This window comes from Cyprinodon variegatus, unplaced genomic scaffold (assembly GCF_000732505.1).
Source record: "Cyprinodon variegatus isolate N-32 unplaced genomic scaffold, C_variegatus-1.0 Scaffold22, whole genome shotgun sequence".
Classification (NCBI taxonomy): domain Eukaryota; kingdom Metazoa; phylum Chordata; class Actinopteri; order Cyprinodontiformes; family Cyprinodontidae; genus Cyprinodon; species Cyprinodon variegatus.
Genome location: NW_015150475.1, coordinates 185,414 through 206,740, shown reverse-complemented (window position 1 = coordinate 206,740; position 21,327 = coordinate 185,414). Strand labels below are relative to the sequence as shown.

Genomic DNA, 21,327 nt, shown 5'->3' with positions numbered 1-21,327 from the left:
AAAGTGTAAAATTAAGGTGTTGCAATGGACTAGCAAGACTTAAGAACTAAACCTGGCATAAAGTCTGAAGAGGGTTGTGAACAATAGATGTACTCGCAATATAAAGATTTTCAAAGGTAGTTTGAACAAATGTTATCTTACCTTTTCATATTTATATTGAATATTATAGATGAAATGTCTAAAAAAGGTAAAAAAAAGTTATAAAACAATTATGGTCTTATATTTTTACCTCTAGAAGTTGGTTAAAATAACAACAACAAAAAATCTTTGATATCCCAATATTTTTGAATAAAAACGTTTCTTACCGTATATTATATTTTAGACGATCAGGCATATTAGGCTAATTCTTTCATAAGAATTTCTTCTAAATTCTCCAAACTGAGATCCATCAAACTTCTGTCTGCTTCAAGTGAAACTCTTTTTAATATTACACAACCTAACAAGGAATAAAAATGAAACATCCTTTTGAGCCCTCACAAATGTTTGAAAATAAATAATTAATCAGGTCAAAACAACTATTAACCCATTTATCTCAGAGTTACTGGCACCACTTAGTGATTTTTGGACATTCTGTGTGGAGACACATCCAAAGTGGTCTGCAGCCAGTTATCTATTGTCATAAATCAAACATGTTTAAAGGAATTAAAAGTTTTAAGGGAACAAAAGCACATTGAGCAAATGGCTTTAGAAGCTCTGCAATTTGAATGAGAACTTAAAGTAATTGTATAATTGTCTTGATTATGTACAGAATGAATTACTGCATCATTATAGGCAAATAATCAATTTCAATTCGTCTGTTTCTGCAGTCATATCTCACTGAGGCACTACAGTCATGTTCGGTTTAAATTCTGAAATTTTTTAAGATTGCTGGACGACAAAATCTGGCTGCATTATCACTTGTTCCAACATCAGCAATTATGGCTCCACATTGAGAAAGCTTGTTTGGTTGATTGGGGATGTGCTCCACCTTTAATATCCCTCTGCCCTGCTAAACACCCACTCACATTCTCACTATGTGTCTCTTCTGTCTTGTGCTTTTAAAGATACACACTCTGCACTCACAAGCAGTCACCCCCACACATACAGTACACACGCTCTGGCATGTGGACACATACACACAAAGGCATTTAGTGTCCTAACCTCCAAAATCGCATTTTTTTTCCTGCTATGGAAAATATTTCTGAATAATTCATCACTCATCTCACCTTGAACAGTGTACTTCTGAACAAAGGAGTGTTTTAAAGAGTCTCTCATAGATGTACTGCACTCTGAATACACACACTGATGAACACAGGTGTGTTTTTTCCCTTTTCTTCCTCCACATACTCACACAACACTCAAGTCCACACAAACATGCTCTCTGTGCCTCCTTCTGACAGCACTTCAGACAATCTAAAAGCAAGTGGAGGCAGCTGAGTTGCTTTGGCAGCCACGGAGTGAGGAACGCAAAAGGATGAGGGCTTGTCACTATCAAACTGCGTCTTTTGAGACAAGACAAGCTGTCCACATGATTCAGTCACAACAACTTCACATGAAAATGTATGGATTCAAAACACCTTCCTAATTTAAAGGACTCTAAGAGTTAAACTTAACTTTAGCATCTTGTTCTTTGAGTGGTCTAATACCAATGTTTGATAGCAGAAGAGAACAATAAGCTGCAAGGAAGATATTTTATTGATACAATGACTTAAATATATTCATGTTTATCATTCTAAAAACAAAAAAACCTCTCTTTGTGCAGAAATGCACCTTTAAGAGAAACATTTCTTTAGGAAGATGGTAAAATTAGACTGAGAAAAACAAATATTCCATTACAATGCCTTGTAAAAGCATTTCTTGACCTTGAACATTTTCACACAATGTCATGTTACAGACTGTAACTTTAATGTAAATAAGTACTTCAATTCAATTCAGTGTATTTATATAGCAGCAATTCACAACACGTGTCATCTCAAGGCACTTTACAGAGACAATTCAACCAGATCACACAGTCAGATTGGTTAAACGTTTTCTGTCTAAGGAAAACCAGTTTATTGCATCGACTAATTAACTCGAAAGCAATCCCTCACACCAGGCATGGTTGTAGCGAAAGTGGAGAGAAAAACTCCCTTTAACAGGAAGAATCCTCCAGCAGAACCAGGCTCGGTGTGAGCGGCCATCTGCCAAGGCTGACTAGGGTTCAAGGAGACAGAATATATATATAAAAAATATATATATATAATATATATATATATATATATATATATATATATATATATAATGTGTGTGTGTGTATATTTGTGTGTAATGTGTTTATATTCCATATATTATATAAAATCAATAAATGCAGAGATGATTTGTAATCAGAACCATTTACTGTATTTACTGTACATGCAGTCCAGCCTGGGAAATTGCTTTTCGAGGCTACATGTTAAGTAGAATAAATAGCGCTTACCTTTCAATGATTTGATCTAGTTCAAATCCCTTGTTCTTTGAAGCTGAAGGCCTTAGATGTTTTTTAGACGTTTTGTCAACAAACATAATTTTGAAGATAAAGGAACAGAGCAGAGAAAGTTAAATGCAAAGAGACTAAATGCAGGTTTGAACCATCAGACTGATCAAACAGATTTATTGCAGAACTCTAAATCCATGACAATATTGACGACATGACAATATTGCTGTCCCCCTAAAATGACAGACAGGGCGAGGATTAATTAGAAAATATTCTAGAGCTGCATGCTCGCTCTGGAGGAGCTTTACAGATGCTTTTCCTACTGAAGAAGGCTGGCTCTGTTTAGAGGACTCCTTTCAAACCTCCGGAGATGATTATTTTTCATCTCTCTGTCCAAAAAGCATGACTGTTAGGTTTGGTCAATTATGTCTTCTCAAACAGTCCTTGGGTATGAAATTGTGCATGTGCTTTGTTGTTTTCCCTGCGTGTTGTCATGTAATGGACTGGAGACCTGTCCAGGGTGCAACCTGTCTCCCAATGAATGCTGGGAAAATTCAATAAGCCCCCTGTGACGCTGCAGCGATGCATGGTTACAGATAATGAATGGATGGAGTTTGGTTCCTTTTTAAAATAATTGACATGAAATACTGTACAAGCAAAATACATTATATAAAGTGATAAAGTGTGGAAAAACTATAAGAATGTTTAAAATGAAATATCGATATTTTCTTGAGGACAATTATTGCATACGGTGCAGAGGCTGTTGTGAATTTTAGGATTTACAGGTATTTTAAGTGACAAATTGTTAAATTAATGTGACTCCTGTGGAAGTGTTTTGAGGATGCATCACACAAATATTCATGTTTCTTTACCTTTACAAAACAATTGTTATGTTTTCGAGAAATAAAAACACAGACTTGTTCTGTTATCCTGCCCAAATGGAAACATCAGAACATTGCTCGTTTTCAGAGACGCTGCATCTGTCAGAAAAGTTAGAACCTTGCAACTGAATGCTAATCAGAGCACGTCTGACACAGCATGCCATTTAGCTTTCAGTACAGACCTGTAATTAAATCTCAAACTGACAACTGAAATGCTGTTGCTAGTGCTTTTCTTAGTATGCACAGTGAAAACACCTTTGGACGGTCCAGTAAATGGCAGTCTTTTGGACATTTTTATTAAATGTTCAGACAATACTTGGTAAACTTTTTTGCCTACTTTTATTGTACAACCTCAACATTCAATGTATTTTAATAGGATGAGACCAACACCAAGGGGCACATAATTGCGAAGTAAAAAGCTTAATGACACCTACTGCTTAATAAAGCTACAAGAAAACTTTCTTCAAATTTTTCATATTCCATGTAGGGGTTAGCAAACAGTATGAAGCTACTCTGGTCAAATGAGACCAAAACAGACTGTCTTTGGTCAACATCTTGTTTTTATTATTATTTTTTGTTTCCACAAAACTACTACTGTACTGCACATCACTCTGAACACATCACCCTCAGGGTGAAACATGCTAAGTGCAGCATCACGTTGTGGGTATGCTTTCCTTTGCTAGTCAGAGGGTAAGCCATCAGATAAATGGAAAGAAGGATGGAGCTATATATAGGGTTATCCTGCAATAAAACCTATTGGAGGCCATAAAAGACTGTAAACCGAGATGGAAATGTATTTATACCTGAACCACAAATGCATTGAAATGTGTAGTAGCAAAATGTCCTATTAAAAACTATTGAAGAAGCGTGAATACTTCCACAAGGCCCAGTATTTTAAATGAAAAATGTTCCAAAGAACATCAACTGAAACTGCTACCTTATGAGTCTATATCTGTCTAGACTGTTAATATGAAACCTTACAGCAGTATGGGAAAAAAAGTTAAAACCTAACAGTGCATGAGCGTCCTTCTCTTTGTTCAAGCACCATGTAAAAAATACATTATACTTTCGAGAAATCAAACCAACACTAAAAAAATACTTTGGTTTATATACACTTTAGTCTCACACATGTACAGAATCAGATTGTTGTGTATTAAAAGTACCTAACCACTGAACAAATTTGTTCAGATGTGTCATGAAATTATTTTTTTATTTTGGAAATAAGGGGAGATCTAGTGAGATTTTTGAAGTGATATGTATGCAAATGTAGTGCAAAGGATAACTATCAAAAAGCACCATTTGTTCAGATTATTGTAAAAATTAAAAAATATCATGAAGATATAATACAATAATATTAACAGAAATAAATCACATTTAAAATATTTGATTTTATCCATCTTAAATCTCAAAAATTTACTTTGCTCAAAGAGCCAGAATAGGAGTGGGTTTTGATCTCACAACCTCAAGGTTCTCAGCCCTGTGCACTAACCACTAGGGCACCACTCCTCAGTTAAGAGAAAAGGAAAAAACTTTATATGTAAATGTAATACATATGTAAAATGTAAAAAATATGTCATAGCAATTTTTTTTTTTATTTGTTTTTTTATTAAGATTGTCAGCATTCAGGTTAATTAAAAGATATATTGATTTATTTGTGGAATTACTTTTTTAACTAAAGTACCATTGAGATGACTAAGATAAAAAATCTCAACCCTGCTTTCAGGATAACCTACGTTCCAGCTCATCAGGTGGATGAGTACCGAACACGTTTATGTTTGCCCCCTCTGGCGTCCATCTCAACAGGCAGTCCATCTTCTTCGCCCACCCTTCCTGCTTCGTCTCCTGAGCCTGCGTCAGGCCCAGTCAGATCCTTCAGTCCCACGGCTTCATCAGCGCTCAGATTGTCTTCCATCGTCAAATATAAAACAACGGCTCCGGATCTACCTGCAGTCAGGGCCACGGCTTCATTCAAAGCTTTTAAAGACGCTGCACTAGTCCCCGTCATCACCCCAGCGTCAGACTCAAGGTAATGTAAGACAGAGAGAGATCCCAGCTTTTTAATTATGGCCAGTCAATCCTTCCTAAAGCTCCAGAGTACAGAGCCAGAAGAATTTCATATACTCAGGATTACACTCCTTCATTCACCATTAACTACCTAGACACCTGGTAGCTTATTTGGTAGCTTTTTAATTTTTATTTCATTTTTTTTTTTTATCCACGCAGGATTTAAATAAATAAAAGTGCAACTGAGCACATGGGTTTCTTCTGCATAGGATTAATATTATTTCTGTTTTCTTGTTTTTTGTTCTTTTTTTCACTTGGAAAGGTATTACAATATGTGTACATTAGGGATGTCCTGATCTGGGCTCAGACATTTGGTTTGAGTCCTGATAAACAGGGATTTTTTTTAATCAGGTTTTGTACAAACAGATATGCAGCCAAAGCCTTAGCGTTAATTATAATCCTGTTGTATAATATTGCTATCACTCGCCTAAAATATGTTATTGTAAATCTCCAATGTGAGATTTATAGGTGTGTAAAGGTGAGACAACAAAGAGTCCCATAAATTGGCACTTTTTAATCAGGTTTATTTTCAGTTTAATTTAACAGGTATGTTATTAGACCCTGATGGCTAAAGAGAAATTTAATATAGAGGCTTTCTTGCTGTAAGGCGATGATGCAGACTAAAGCGTTCTGTTGTGTTCTGTGGTACAGCAATTTGAGATGTTGCTCTAAAAAATAAATGTGAAGGCATTAGTTGTTATATACTTCATGAATTGTACAATATCAAACATCTTGTCTGCCACGTGATTCTTACAATAGGAGCATTAATCTTAACATCACCACTGACAAATTGACTCAATGCAGCTGCTTCACCACAGATATAGAGTTATGTTTATGACTATTTATTATTTGAATTGGCCAATATCCGACACTTGAACTAACTGTATAGAAGAGAAAATGTTGCTGCTGGATGTACCCAGCTTGGTGTTCCAGTCTACGCTCTCCATTCTTCTCTCTGTGTTGAATCCCTGAGTTATATTTAGCTTTTTACTTATGGATCTCAGAGCTGACTGTCAGCAGAAATGAAATGTTTCACTTCAGTCTGTTTCTGTTTTCACTTTTCTCCTCCCTCTCTTCTTCTCTTCCTCTGCAATATTTTCTTCATTCCTATCTATTAATCTCGTTTGTCTGCTTTTTTTCTGTTATGTGCCTGCATCTGTTTTTCATCTCACCCTGAGTCATCTGGGTTTGCTTCCTCATTGTGTCTCTCCTCCCAGTCTGGTTCCCGTCGAGTTCTCCCCGCCGCCTTTTTTCAGTCCAGCTAGAATCATTTGTTCTGCTCTCTTCTGAGCATTAACTGGCTACTGCCTCCTGCTGTGCAGATAGCACTCCTATCACTCACCCCTGGGCTTATTACAACCGTGCACCGTTAAACATATTCATGAAAAAATGCCTTTCTCTTAGTCTTTCTCCCACACTTACACTTGCACGGTGCATTCACTGTCAACAGAGATACTGTATGCATTACACACACCCACACACCTTAAGACACAGCCCTGTTGTAATTGGAAGAAAATAAATATTTTCAGGGCTTTTTGCACATTAATCAGTGTGTTTTCTTAAAATTCAACAATATAATTCACCATCAACCTTCATGACTTAAAAAAATAGTAAATAGGGTTAGCTGCCCCCTTCCCACACTGGGGGTCTGGGGATCTTCTCCTGGGTCTGTGGGCCTGTTCCCCCAAGGGGAAACGGTCCCTAGACCTGGGGAAAATGTGTATGTATGAGGAGTGTAAGAATATGTTTAGTGTCTGACCCTATATGGATCTCCGTTGAGGGCTTATATATGTCTGTATGATTGTAAAGGTGGGATAGTGTGAATTTGTCTGGATGAATGTGAATTTGTCTTTGTCTGCTTGTAAAGTTGAGCATTTGCCTCCCCCCACTTACTGGGGCATCACAGGTCCCAAGTATGAGTAGGGCCTGTTTCCTCCCTCTTCTTATGCTCATTGCTGATGATAGGTGCCCTTGTCTGCTTGCGCACAAATGGTGCTTGAGGTGCGGGGTTGGGTACTTCATTGGGCACTGTCTCAGTCCTAGTGGATGCTGGGCCAGGCACAGAGCTCCTTGTTCATATGAGCTCATTGCTGCAGCCCTCTAGGACCTCTGGGGTCGACCCCACAAGGACTGGGACCTCTTGGGGTTTGGCTATGGGTTCCTTCGTCTGCCCTTTTCTGACTTAGAAAACTTTTACTGTCATTTTTGAAATTTCGTTTTGTACACCTTTTCCATTTTGATGGTGGGCCCTGAAGGGCGAGTCGGGGGCCCCCCACACCTGCTAATAAGCAGTGTTAAGGTATCCATGTTAATATTAGTATAACTGTTTGAAAATGTACTTGTATGATCACTGCATCTCAAATTTTACATAATTGTAAAATTTCTTGGGTAGTGTCCTGCAACATAGATGTTGCAGTAGCAGTCCTGGTATTGGGTCTTTTATCTGACCTTGTATAGGTTTTAAGTATGAAGCCTTGAGGGCAAGACTCTAAAAGACAGAGAAAGAAAGAGAAAGAGTAAATCAGTGATGTACAGTAAAACAAGGAACTTTACTTGGTTCATTATTTCACTATTTTCTGAGAACAATTCTTATGACACAATTGTTGTATTGATTGAAAACTTGCTTCTTTCTCTATCAATGGTACCAATTTTGTTTAGAAAAATGTTTAGCAGTAAAGTTGAGTAAGCAGTTTATCAGTGATTTCATTTTCTTTTTTTAGTTTAAACTGGACTTTTTTTTTTTTACTTGCTTACTCCAAACAATGACTGCAACTTATTTGCTAAACAATATATTATAGGGGCTCAACTGGAGGGCTGTCAAACTCCAGCTCTTAAGGGCTTGATTTATGTAACTTTCAGATGCGTACCTGTTCCAACACATCTGAAACAATTACAATAATTTTCTTCTCATGTATACAGGTTCCACCCTTTCACTCAGGGGTGTTGGTCCAGGAACTCAACTAAAGGTTGCAGGCAAAAGGCTCTCAAGGGCTCAGCCAATACCTCAAACTGGTAAAGACGCTTGTGGACGTGTGTCATGGTGGACGTTCGTCATCAATGGCCATTATAAATCTGAATAGTGCTGGCAGTAAACAAAGGAACTAGGAAGAGGAGGCATTAAACCTCCTATTGCCAATTCAGTTATTAAGGGGCCTCCTTATATTGTTACAGTAGCTACCACCAGGTGCTATGGGGTTACACACAATCCCTTGCTTGACAGGACGCATATAGTGGGCAAAACCCACCAGTCATGCCAAGGACTTCCTTTCCGAATCAGTGGCTACTCAGTTCAATTCAATTTATTTATATGGCATCAATTCACAACATGTCATCTCTAGGCAATTTACAGTGACAAATTAATTAGATCTTAATGTCAGATTAGTTCAAAGTTTTCTAAGGAAAACCAGTTGGTTGCATTGAAACATTGACTCAACAGCAATTCCTCAGAATCCCTCACCCTGTCCACAACTCCATTTGCATGTGCCCACAGACATATAAAGCATATAAAACATGGATATAAAACACCCCACAGTGAGTGAGGACATGTTTCCCACTCAAGCAGCACATCCAGCACCAAACCGTGGTCGGCATGGAGGACGGGTTGTTTCCGCATATGCACTGCAAACATTCAATATGTAAAGAAACACCTCACCAACAAATATTATTTCACATTGGCTGTATAAATTATATTTTTAAATGCGCAATTGACTTAACAGGTTATTGCAAAATTTGTCACAAAATAAAGTGAAAGCTGCAAACTCTCAAGAAATGTGGGCTTAATAGAATGTTTCCTTAAGTCTATTAAGGTAGCTTTGATATTATAATTAATTATTCAAGGGTAGAAAGGTTAAACTCAACAGGACAAATTTATTTACCTGTTAATGTTGCACTTGTGCTCTGAGAAGGATGCTCTGAGGAAGCACCAGGTTCGATCTCCACAGCCTCCTCTCTTGATTTTTTAGGGGAGTGGCGGCCTAGAGGATAGAACATTGTGCTTGAAACCAGAGGTTCTGAGTTCAAGCACCACTCCCACAGACTGCCACTCTGGATCCCTGAGCAAAGACCCTTGACCTCACACTGCTCCCTGGGCACTGCACAATGGCAGCCCATTGCTCCCCAAGGGGATGGCTTTAAAGCAGAGAGTGAATTTAGTTGCTCTGTACTTGTGACATTGTAATCACAATAAAAAGCCTAAAAAAAAATAATAATGCACATAGGATATGGTTCAATCACTTGCGTTTTCTAGTTTCTTTTAAGCATTCTCTCTCCAGCAGCCGGTGTATCAGGTCAATATTCAGTGTTAGAGCTTGTGGGTGTAGGTACGTATACCCTACAGCACCATCAAGGGGACTCGATATAGCTGTGAGGGTGTTTCACAGCAAGTGTACTGTGTATTGAGAGGGAGAGAGTAGCCACTAACTGGGAAAGGCCCCAACTAAACCATGCAACAGGTTTTTTGGTCACAGGTGTCGCTAATGAGATATCTGATTAGCATCCGAGATACCAGAACCTCATAAAGAAGGTACTCCGTCACTGAACCCACAAATGCATTTTCCTCACAATAACACTTCAAAGGGAAGTAAGAGTGCCTCAAACTAATCTAAGCTTCATTGCCAAGAAGTGTTAAAAGCTAAAAAAGAAGTCTAACAGAAATAACAAATTTCCTTTTGCTCCTTTTTCCTTGTTTAGCATTAGCCACCAGGCAACTAGAAGTTACTGTAAGTAGGATTGGTCATGTCGTGTCCTTCACTGAGTGAGGACAAGGACATCTTGAAAAAGCCTTTTTAGTTATGAAGTGCAGAATACAGCTACATTGAAGATGTACTGCTGTTGGGTGGCTGAAAAATATCCCTGCTTTACTCTCCCTGCCTTTAGCTCATGTTTGTGGTGAAGTGTCAAGCATTACATTCGTACTCCCCCAACCCCACCAAATTCATTATTAGTCACTGAATACTCTTTTAATTTTCATATCAAAATTATAATCTCTCTGTTTACCATATTAACCAATTAACAGGTATTGGTGTCATAATGAAGGATCTCTTTCACTCATGTTCTGAACTAGTCTGTTGCAAAGCAAAACTGCTCAGCTGATAGAATTAGGGTGACAGCTAATTATCATAGTATTAACAGAGGTAATGCTTTTTGGAACTCATATTGTTCATAGAATGTCATAATTACTGTTTGAAACCTACTAGTTATAATTTTGAATATCCAATTGACACTTTAGATCACACATGCCTGTCTCTAGACCATCAAGTTCTTACATTTCACTTAAACTCTACAGGAAAAATTTGATTTGTTTTTAAATCTAAATTACACTTTCTTTTCTTCTCAAAGCATTAATAGGATTCAATCAATTTAACCTTTTTTTCTTTGGTGGTACCTTTTCTTACAGTTGGCAGATTCCAAAATCTCTCCAAATACCTCCAAACATCAATGAGAAGGAAAAAGATGGAGACATTTTAAAGGAGAGGGAGGACAAAATAAAAGAAGACATGAGAGTAAAAAATCCAGAAGTGAAAATAAAAGTTGATGGCAAGGAAGAGGACAATGAAGAACTTTGTTCCCACGCAGCCTGGTCTTGGGATAAACCTAGAAGGTTAGTAATTTGCTGTGGTTGGTAGCACTGACTTGATTTTCTTAAACGCATTCCCATGACATTATTCAAGGCTCTACAGTATGTGTTAGAAAAGGTTTACAGAATACATGAGAGCTCAAATTTTGTTCAGTCTTGTTAGAACAGCACAGCAGATCTCCCTTGTACTATATTTTTGAGGATTGGAGAAAATAACTGCAACCCCAGCTTGTGTTTATTGCATTTGTGCCACTAGGATAAATCACATAATATACCAAGCACACTAGAAAATCATCTTTTATATGGCCTCCTGTAAAGAACAATATGTTTTTGTCTCGACTTAATCTCTGGAACATAATCCCCAGTGGTAAGCAGCGGATAGTGGGAAATGGAAATGTGAAAAAAGAGGGATACCAATCAGATTAATTCTGTATTTGCATTTCTTCCAGCGATGTATTGAGTATACCTCTGGTTTCTAGAAGGATTATCAGCCGTTCAGTATCAGTCTCTTGCTTTGTCTTACAGTGTGCAGCTGACTCGAGCACCCAGCCAGTCCCTGGGTATAAGCATTATGGGAGGCAGAGGCATGGGCCGCAGACTGAGCAGTGGAGAGATGATGAGGGGAGTCTTCATCAAGCACATCAGCCCTGACAGCCCTGCAGCACTTAATGGCACCCTCCGGGTTGGAGACAGGATACTGGAGGTTTGTGTGTGTGTACGACCCTGAAATTTTAACATTTTCAGACAAAAAAGCTGAAAGAAATGGGCTCCTTTGAGTATCCAACAGAGTGCTTTGTGTTTTCAATATCACAAGGTGATATATGCAGTCCAAGCACTGTATGTACAACTGGCTGTTGGTTTATATTGCAGTTTGATATGTGAAAATAATCAAAGCCTGTACATTTCTTGTTGTTATGCAACATAGAAATTTGTGATAAAGATATTCCCTTCTTTGTTTTGACTGTTTACCTTTTTAGTTGTTGAACATCACCTTCGATGTGAGAACCCAGGGTTGGAAAAATGCTGAAAAAGATGGTGCTTTTGCTATTGTAATGACTCAGAACAGAGGGACCTAGTATTCAGGGAAGACAGACAGTGGGATAACTTAAACGTTTCTTAAAGCAACTACGGATGGATTGCGGATCTGAAGCAGCAGCAGCTAGGGCGTCCAATGCAGGTAACTCTATTGAGAGGAAACACAGGTTCAGAGAAAAAATCCTGATGGGGGATTGTTTGAACATGTGAGCCGGTCAGCTGAAAAGACTCAGCACTTGACACTTCCAGAGGAGGAAGCCTTGAAACACACAGAACTGACAGGAGATCAGATCCGATCAGATGAAGGAGGAAGGCAGGATAATCAACGTTCAATCCACAGAAGAATCCAACAGAATCTGAAGACAGGTCAGGCAAACAGATCAGAACAGGGCAGGCAGGCTCAAAGGTCCGAAGACAGAAACGGGTCAGGATCAGACAATCAGAACTCTATTAGTAACGCTAGAAAAACTTTCACCAAAGGCTAAGAATAATCTGGCACTGATGGCTGGGACCAATCAGTTTAAGAAGAAGCAGGAGCATGTGGATTAGATGAGTAGTGATGAGAAAATGGTCAGAGTTTGACAGGAGAATTGAATGAGTGATTAAGCCAGCCATCAGTGCCAAGATCATGACAACTATGGCAAAATTAACTGATAAATATTTCCAATTGTGATATATTCATTCAGTTGGATGAAGTCACTATATGCAAAAAAAAATATTACAAACATATTCATGTCTTGTTTATAACTTTTTTTGCATTTTACCACAACCGTTTCAAGGGTCATTCAGTTGGATCAACAGTATCATTCTGTGATAATTTGTTTTTCACCAGTGAATGCCTGATAGGGGGTGTGAAGAACTTTAAAGGGAAGATAACTACCTGTAAATCTGTTTACAATTTCTGAAATACTTGCTTTTCAACCCACTTCCCAATTATGACCTAATCTGTGTTGGTCTAATTAATCAAACCCTAATAAAATTGAATGTTTATTGTTTATTGAAACTCTAAACAAAATTTAAGATAGATTCACACTCAAAAACAAGGGTAGCATTGGAAACTGAATTTTTAAAGGTTTATATATATATCCATTGTATTAACTTCTGTCAAAACTTCCACAAGACATCTGTCACACAAGGATATATGTGAAAGCCCCAGAGGTGGAGGTTTTCCCCAAAGGAATTTTTGGACTATATAATCAGTCTGGCTCATGTGTGCTGTTTTTATATTCATGACCAGCAAGAGAACACATCAGTGCACACCCTGTTGGGCAAGAGCATGTTGTATCAAATCAGCCAGTCTAGTGCCATTCATCAATCAGGAATTACAGGCTGGAAGCACGTAACATATTCACAGGCATATACGCCAATTTATGTAAATACATATCAAACATGCTAGACAAAAATAGTACGATATTTGTAGGTAAATCATGTGCAAACTTTCTTGGAGTTAACGTACTAGAGAAACTAGTTAGAGCTTCTTGGGATGAAAAGGTGTATAGAAAAGGTTTAAAATTGTGCCCTACTGATGAAGGGCAAGTTCCTCAAGTACTTGAACTGTGGTTGTCATATGGATGTTTTTTTCATTCTTTGTAGAGGAATTCTTTGTGTTTAAGTCCAGTTCCCAATTAAACTTAGAGTTTTTGATAATGTAAGTTAATTACTTATCACAAAACAGGCTTAAATTGAAGGAAATTATTATTTCCTCAGGTTTTCTGAAGACATTTTGACACCTATGCAGAATCCTTTAGTCAGAAGACTCATGACTTCTGAAGATGTTTTTAGGTGTCGAAAAAGGTGTCTTGTCCGGTATCCTCAGATTTAAGCCTGATTTTTAGTTGCTGTAACCTTGATGACTGAGAATTTAAAAAGGCCTGTAAATTACTCCTGTGTTTTTTTTTTTAAATAAAATACTAATCTAGTTTGTTTGTGTTTTGGCCTTGGCCAAGGTGAGTGGTGTGGACCTGAGAGATGCCAGCCATGAACAGGCAGTAGAAGCCATTCGCAGGACAGGAGACACTGTGGATCTTCTGGTTCAGTCTGGACTACATAGAGCACAGGTACCACTACTCAGAAACATTTAGACATCACTTTGAATAAGTCAATACATAAATACATTGGTATTACACCAAACCTTGATACAAGCATCAAATAATATTGTTTCTTACACTGGGACAGTCCAACAATATATATCTGATTACCTGAATTCATAATGTCAGGTAATGCTAGGTAATGGTAAAATTAGAGGATGTTTTGCTGAGAATTGAATCGATGTTTGATTTATATACTAAAGGCAAGGATTTTATCTGACTACTCTGCTTTTTCTACTGTATTTCTCCCACAGTCTCCCAATGTCATCAGTTGTGAAAGACTATCTCCAACACGGCTGTCCAACTCTCACAATAAAGTAAGGCTGTTCTATCTTTCCAAGCATCTCTTCTCATGCAAAATTATGTGCAAAGCTCAAGAAGAACAGATTAACATTGCAGAGTTATGGGCAGTTTTTGATATCAAATATCAAGCAAGGAATCCGGACTGTTGGTAGATCTAACATATTTTTTAGGGAGTTTCAAAGACCTTGACCTCTCTGTGCATGTGTTGGTTTTCTTTGGGTGCTCCAAGTTCCTCCCATAGTTGAGAAATATGATTGTTTTATTAACCGGGCTGCATAAACTGACTATAGGTGTGTGTGTGTGTTTGGGTGTGTGTGTTTCCTTTGTGACTCTCTGATTAAGCTTGTGTAGATGGAAAAATGAGATTGTGCATGCCTCATTGTAAAACTCGTTTTTTGCACACTCCACTCACAAGTAACACAGGGAAAATGTGCAAAAACAATGAAATAATTTTTATTGCAGTAGAATAAAAATAATGGTTTCCTGTCATATCAACATGATGTGACACAAAGGCCAATTTGTTAAATGTGAAATACAAGGAAAAATCCATTTTGAATAAGGGACGTGAAAATTAACCCTTGTGCAGGTCAGGAAAGATACAGAATAATGGCTTCTCATCTAAATGTGTGAAGCTAGAGAAATAATCCTTGCAGTGCTAAAAGCCAGGTGGTTGATTTGTTTGGTATTTCTCTTTAGTGCTATCACAGTAAACATAAATTTTGTATGTTTGCTCATGTTATGCAACTTAATTGCTGTTGTGACTTTTGTTATTTAATCAAACAACTTTTAGACTGTCATTTGTTGTTCTGTGATGACTGACCTAAAAAAAATACATGTATATATATATATAATATATATATATATACCGTATATATATATATATATATATATATATATATATATATATATATATATATATATATATATATAAAACAACCCAAAAAGAGATTAGATTTTTACACATTTACCAAGGCTGCCAGCATACTATGAGGGTGCCGTGTCTGATGTTTTAGGTTTTTTTTTATTCCAAAAGTTATAATGAAATTTCTAACATTCAAAAATGTCACATCAGATTTTCCAGGTTTTGCCATAATTCAGAGATGTGACTAGAGCTGTATGCATTAGTGAATGCCAAACCATGCTTTGATATAAAGCACAATTTAAGACAAGCAAAATAATAGGGTATTTTTTAAATACAATCGTAACACTGCCCTGCAGAGGTAAAAAACAGGAACTGCAGAAAGCCTTGAAACTCATCCGCTTAAATCGAATATCTACTCCCACACAGTAAGTGATGTGTAGCTGGGTTTTTTCCCAGCGTATAGTGTGATAAGCACTATACTATGTATAGAGTGATGAGTCATAAACACCTACACAGAAATCCTAAATGATTATTTTTTTGTGTAAGACTTGTGTAGCAATGCGTACAGCTAAGTCTGTGTTTCCCCAACATGATCTTAGGAGACAGGGACTCTCAGCAGTCGGTTCCTTAGTCTATCTCCTGCAAACCCCTTCACTCCCACCCCCTTTAAGGTTGGTACATTGTTTGGTGTTAGTGTGTATGTGTGTCTTTTTCTGCAGCATCTTAAAAGGAACCTTGCATTTGCATCAAACCAAATTGCAAAAAAAAAAAAGTAATTAACGTGCACACATGTAAATAGAACCCCTATAGTTCAAAGTCCCTCACAGCTACCTTGTTTGCTAAAAATTCTTTATTTTTCCTTTGATGCAGATGCATAACTCTAAATAGACAGCACATTCTTTTGAAGTTATCTTCCAATGTACTTGTCTTGTACAAAATAATGCATGATTCTTCTGGCCATCTTTCATGTTATTTATAGCTGGCATTAAAAACTTTGTTCATTAATTCATCTTGTTCACCAGCGTTTCCCCCTGCTTTATGAAGCACACGGAACAAGCCTCAGGGGTCATTCAGCTCATGCCTGAAGGCCCCCTAAGGCATCTCCAACTCTGCCTTTTCAATAATGCAAAAACTTTTCCCCAAGGCCCCGTCGCCAACATCCGATAGAATGGATCGAAGAAGCCCCATAAATGTCACAACAGCAGCAAATGCAGCAGCTGAGGACGGAGATGACACCAGCAGGAGTAAGTGTGCATCATAAAGACGTCATGTAGACATAAATAGACATGCTTTCAAAAGCATGTCGGAGTAGTACCTCTAACCTCTTGAATCTCAGGAGAGAACAAGTTCATGCTGATACATTAACTTGCTTTACATCACTCAAACTTTTTATTGTGGGTTTACATTTTTGAGATTTTATATGAAAGACCAACACAAAATAGAAAATACTGAAGTTAAAAAAACAAAAAAACAAGGTTTAGATTTAGAAAAAACTTCATTGTTATTTTGTATACACAGAGTGTATACAAAAGGAAATTCTGTTTAAAGAGCTTTCTGACAGTGAATGAGCAGCAGTGAAAAAGATCATTTCCATTGGTGAAGTGCAGCAGTGATCAAATGTAAACAGTGTGGGAGAGACATGGTTCAAAAAAGGCACTCAAGTTAAAGGTTCAGAGCAGTGCAATAATAAATAAATAGATATGGTGCAAAATGCATTAGAAACACTGAGCTGAGTTCGTTTTTGAAGATTTACCGTGTAGTGAAAGTATGATGTTGTTAGTCTGATGCAGAGTCTTAATTTGTGAGTTTATGTAGTTTATCAACAGTTCAACATACTGATGGCAGCGGGGGAAAAGCTGTTACAGAACCTGTTTGTTCTGCATGGAATGCTGCGAAGCCTCTTCCCAGAGGGCAGCAGGGAGAACAGTCCATGGTGGGGGTGGGAGGGGTTTCTGAACATGTAACGAACTCTGGGCAAGCAGCTATGGGATAAAATGTATTTTTATATTTCTGTTTTTTAATATAAAACAGAAAATGTTTTCTTAAACCCTATTAAAATAGCAGAGTTTAGAGAGTTTACTGGTGTGTAAGTGTTTAAATATATTTGATGAATAACTTACAATGATGAGAATTATGTTTTATTATGAACATGAAAAACTCGAATTCAGCTCCAATTAATTATTTTAGCAAGTTTGAAAAAAATAACATACTTGAAAATGTTACTTTATTGGTTCAACTGATATCCCATTTTGTCTATAAAAGCATCAAATCATATGAATATATTTGATGATGTGATTTAATGTGAATAGTTAGCATTTTTTAAGTGTTTATTGTTGCATTAAGTAAACAGAGTACTAAAAACCTTGATCTGATTTCCCACTAGCTTTTGTTTTTAATCTAATTTATGTTTGTGGTACTGAAGTGAAAAGTTTATTATTATGGAAATATTTGGACAAAAAGTTTCTATACTAAATTTTACTGTATGGGATCTCATCCAAATGCAAACTTATAAAAACACGACTCTGGAGGAGCTGCACAGATCCGAAACTTAGGATGGAGAATAACTGAACTTCTACACAAATCTCTACTTCCTGAAACAGTGATGAGAGATATTGATTATAAAGAAGGCAGTAAGATGTCCTGCTTCAAGTTTGCCTCAAGGCAATGCAAGAAATTAGGGAAATCAGTTATTTGCCAAAAAAGCTCACTGCACATTAGCCAAAACACACTACACCCACCCTTAAATATGATAGCTCTACAAGCTTAATGTTACCTAACATAATCTGAGAAAGTTCAAGGGATAGGGATGCTTTTGTAAGGCTGTACTTTTAAAACTCTTATGCAATAAATTGAAAGGGTTTGGAAGAGAAATTGAAATATTTTTCTTGACATTTACATCTGAAACCAGCTTGCTAGAGCAAGGCTCTGGCTGATTAGTGTTTGCTGCTTTAGTGGAATTCAAATGAATGTTATGACCTGGACCTATCCCAGCAGCTGCCTTGATCCTTCCTTAAATAAAAGGTTGTAACCCCGGCTCACAAGCAGCATTCTAGCAGGCACTGCATTCATGAAGTGGCCTTTGGTTATGAAATATGAGACCTTTTGATTTTTTTTTTCAATCTAATTAACTAGATTGATGAGGGAGGGAAGAGTATAAAATGTTGCTCATGCTAGCTAGCTTCTACTGTGGACAATACTGTATGTTTCATTTCATTTTACCTTAGTGGTGACTTGATTTTTGTTACAGGGATCCAGTTCATCGTTTGTTTACATCAAATTTTAGAAAAAGGGCTGAAAGATAAATTATATTAACTTGAAGCACTAGAAAAGTGTATGACTTCTTTTCCCCCCAGTTTTTTCATGTGTCTATAATAAACATACCTGCATGTATTATCTTGCTCTTTACTTTTAAATACTGACTTTAAACAGTTAGATAAGTTAACAAGTGTAAGATAGTTTATTGGAAAGAGTAATGTGTATTCCATGCTCCAAAAACAACTATAACTCAGAATCTTATGCATCTTTAGAGACAATAATTCTTACTCACCCTCCAAGCAAAATGTTTGCAAAAGGTTCAAATAAGTTTATCTGTTGTTGCAAAAGCATAATGTATTGTTGACATTTTTGTCAATATTCAACCTTCAAATTAATCAGTTTTGTCCAAAATGCCACACATTTTGGAACCCTGGCTTTTAGTAGTTTGTAGAACTTCATTTTTTCAGTAGGATAGAGTTTAGTATTTCCTGATAATGTTTTACAAAGATGGATTACAGAGGGAGGATGCTTGAAACATGCCTTCTTTAGATTATCCAAGCTCCTGACACCACAGCATTGTTCTCCTCTTTTGAGCCAACCCTATAGGTTTAATAAAATATTTAGGTCAGGGGGCAGAGAGTAGTAGTAGAGCATCCATGAAAGTTTGATGTGTGTCTGTCGAACCATTTCTAAAATGATTAAGCCTCATAATCTGGATTGTTATTCTGTTTGAAGACCCAATAACAACTCATTTTCAGTTTGGTCTGTCCGACAGATTTGTATTTATGATTTACTAATATTTCAAGAACATTTAAAGTTCCTATGGCTTCTTTAGAAGTTAAAAACCCTTCAATCCAAGATGCATTGTCATATTTATTAGTTCCCATGTGGGCCTGAGTCATGTCCAATTAGACTTTAGCTAACCCCATTATCTGTATATCCAAGAAGGTTAAAAAAATAACTACTGGACATGTTTTCAGAGATTAAGACAATCCTCTCTTTGTCCTAAGAACTTTTTAAGTTTAAAGCTATTGAGGAATAAGTTCTAAAGTTTTAAGAGGGACACTCTGTGCATTTGAATTCATATGCAGACAGTGTGTTCCAGATGTACTTCTATCCTCTGAAGAGAAAAGTTTCACCTGAAACAACCCAGATTTATGGAATTTCGAGCCAGGAAGTCAGGACATCACAACCATACCTGACTTTTCATGCCAGATAGCTGCTGCAAAATTTAACAGCAGTAAAAACATTCTTTGGCAGTTTTAATTAGTTCATCTTTTAACTATAAGTCAGAACTTTAACTCCAGAACTTTGACATTCCTTGCTGAAATATATTGTTTGAAAGAATGTTACTTTAAACTCTACCAGTGTATAAAATATTTTTAGTAAATGTTCAGTGTAGTGGCCAATGGCAATGATTTTTTCGCAGGTTTTTATTCCCAGGGCACTTTTATCAAGGTTGATTTTGTTAAAAAAAAATATTTTTTTCCATTGCTTATTAGATTAAAAAGAAGATCCTATGAGAGATTTTTCAATGGTAATAAGTGATTATTTATTTTTAAGGCTTTTTAGATAAGATAACCAGAGAGGCCAATAACTGCAGGCAGCTCTTTAATTTATGTAAAAAAAAAAAAAAAAACTTTACTTTGAAACTTTAAGATAACCTTGAATTTTAATTGGAAGATCTCCTCTAAGTAAGTAAGCAAAGGTACATGCAGGAACTTAAGAACTACGAATTTTAACTCAAACAAACAAACAAACAAACAAACAAACAGAAAAACATAATTAAGTGATACATTTTAGAAGTACAGCTCCTGTTCGAACAAACACACATGTTGTGCTTCTATGTTTGATTGGGACTTTTCATTGACCTCCATTCATTTCTATGGTCTAACTCACACCCTTACTCCAACTCTAACCATTACCAACATATACCAAACCCCAACCTTTACTAAATTCATACTCTAGACCTCAACCTAACCTCAAACCAATGAAAATAACTTTTCCCCATGGAGACCAGTTGAATGGTCCCCACAAGTACCAGTAAACCTCCACAATGTAGCATTTTTAACTGAAATTGGCCTTTCGTCGCCCCCACAAAGTAACAAAATAAGTCCGCACACACATACACATGCAAACACAGCACAATTACATTATATTCACGCCGTGTACTGACATCCCTGACATCATCCTCCCAGCGAACAACAAGATATATTCCTTGTAGACAAAGTGCATGAAAATATACACACACATGTATACACAGTATCCTCCAGGCTGCACTGGTTCTCCACATGTCTCCAAGTGTCAGTCATTAGACGTAGTTGGCCATATTTTTTGGCTGAGCCATTATATTCTCCTCCTAACAACCATCCTGTTTGTTAACATTGTCTCCCCGGTAGAGAAGATGCTCCAGCGCTATGGCAGCCTGTCAGGAAAGCTTCATCTGATTGAATTGGAGAAGGACCCTGCAGCCCATGGTTTGGGAATTAGACTCGCAGGCAACGACGAGGGCTCCAGGGCGCGAATGAGTGTCTGTGTGGAAGCAATAGACCCCCGAGGCCCCGCTGGTTTAGATGGGAGAATACAGGTTGGGGATGAGCTACTGGAGGTAAGATCCATAGAAATATGACTAACATTTAGCTGAGATTTTCAGTCACATAGGGTGCAATTATTAGAAACTAGAAGTGGAGGCTAAAAAAATGCTTATTTGATTTGGAGAGACTGCCTTGTGTAAAGTTTCTGCTTATTTCACAGGTTTAGAGTTATTTAAAGAAGTATTCAGCACTGTTGGAATCTAAAAAGATTTAAAAAAAATTAAGACCTCAGTAAAATTA

General features: G+C 37.1%; 1 protein-coding gene across 1 annotated transcript in view; it reads left to right on the top strand.

Annotated features, from left to right (window-relative positions):
* LOC107095227 (multiple PDZ domain protein-like) overlaps positions 1-21,327 on the top strand; it is a gene marked incomplete at its 3' end in the record, with an annotated part of 69,523 nt that overhangs the window by 39,490 nt on the left and 8,706 nt on the right. The window contains exons 21-28 of the mRNA XM_015391231.1: positions 5,036-5,338; positions 10,772-10,975; positions 11,477-11,654; positions 13,933-14,043; positions 14,328-14,390; positions 15,838-15,909; positions 16,383-16,482; positions 20,893-21,101. Coding sequence (XP_015246717.1) covers positions 5,036-5,338; positions 10,772-10,975; positions 11,477-11,654; positions 13,933-14,043; positions 14,328-14,390; positions 15,838-15,909; positions 16,383-16,482; positions 20,893-21,101 — 1,240 coding nt within the window. The remainder of the gene's footprint in view (positions 1-5,035; positions 5,339-10,771; positions 10,976-11,476; positions 11,655-13,932; positions 14,044-14,327; positions 14,391-15,837; positions 15,910-16,382; positions 16,483-20,892; positions 21,102-21,327) is intronic.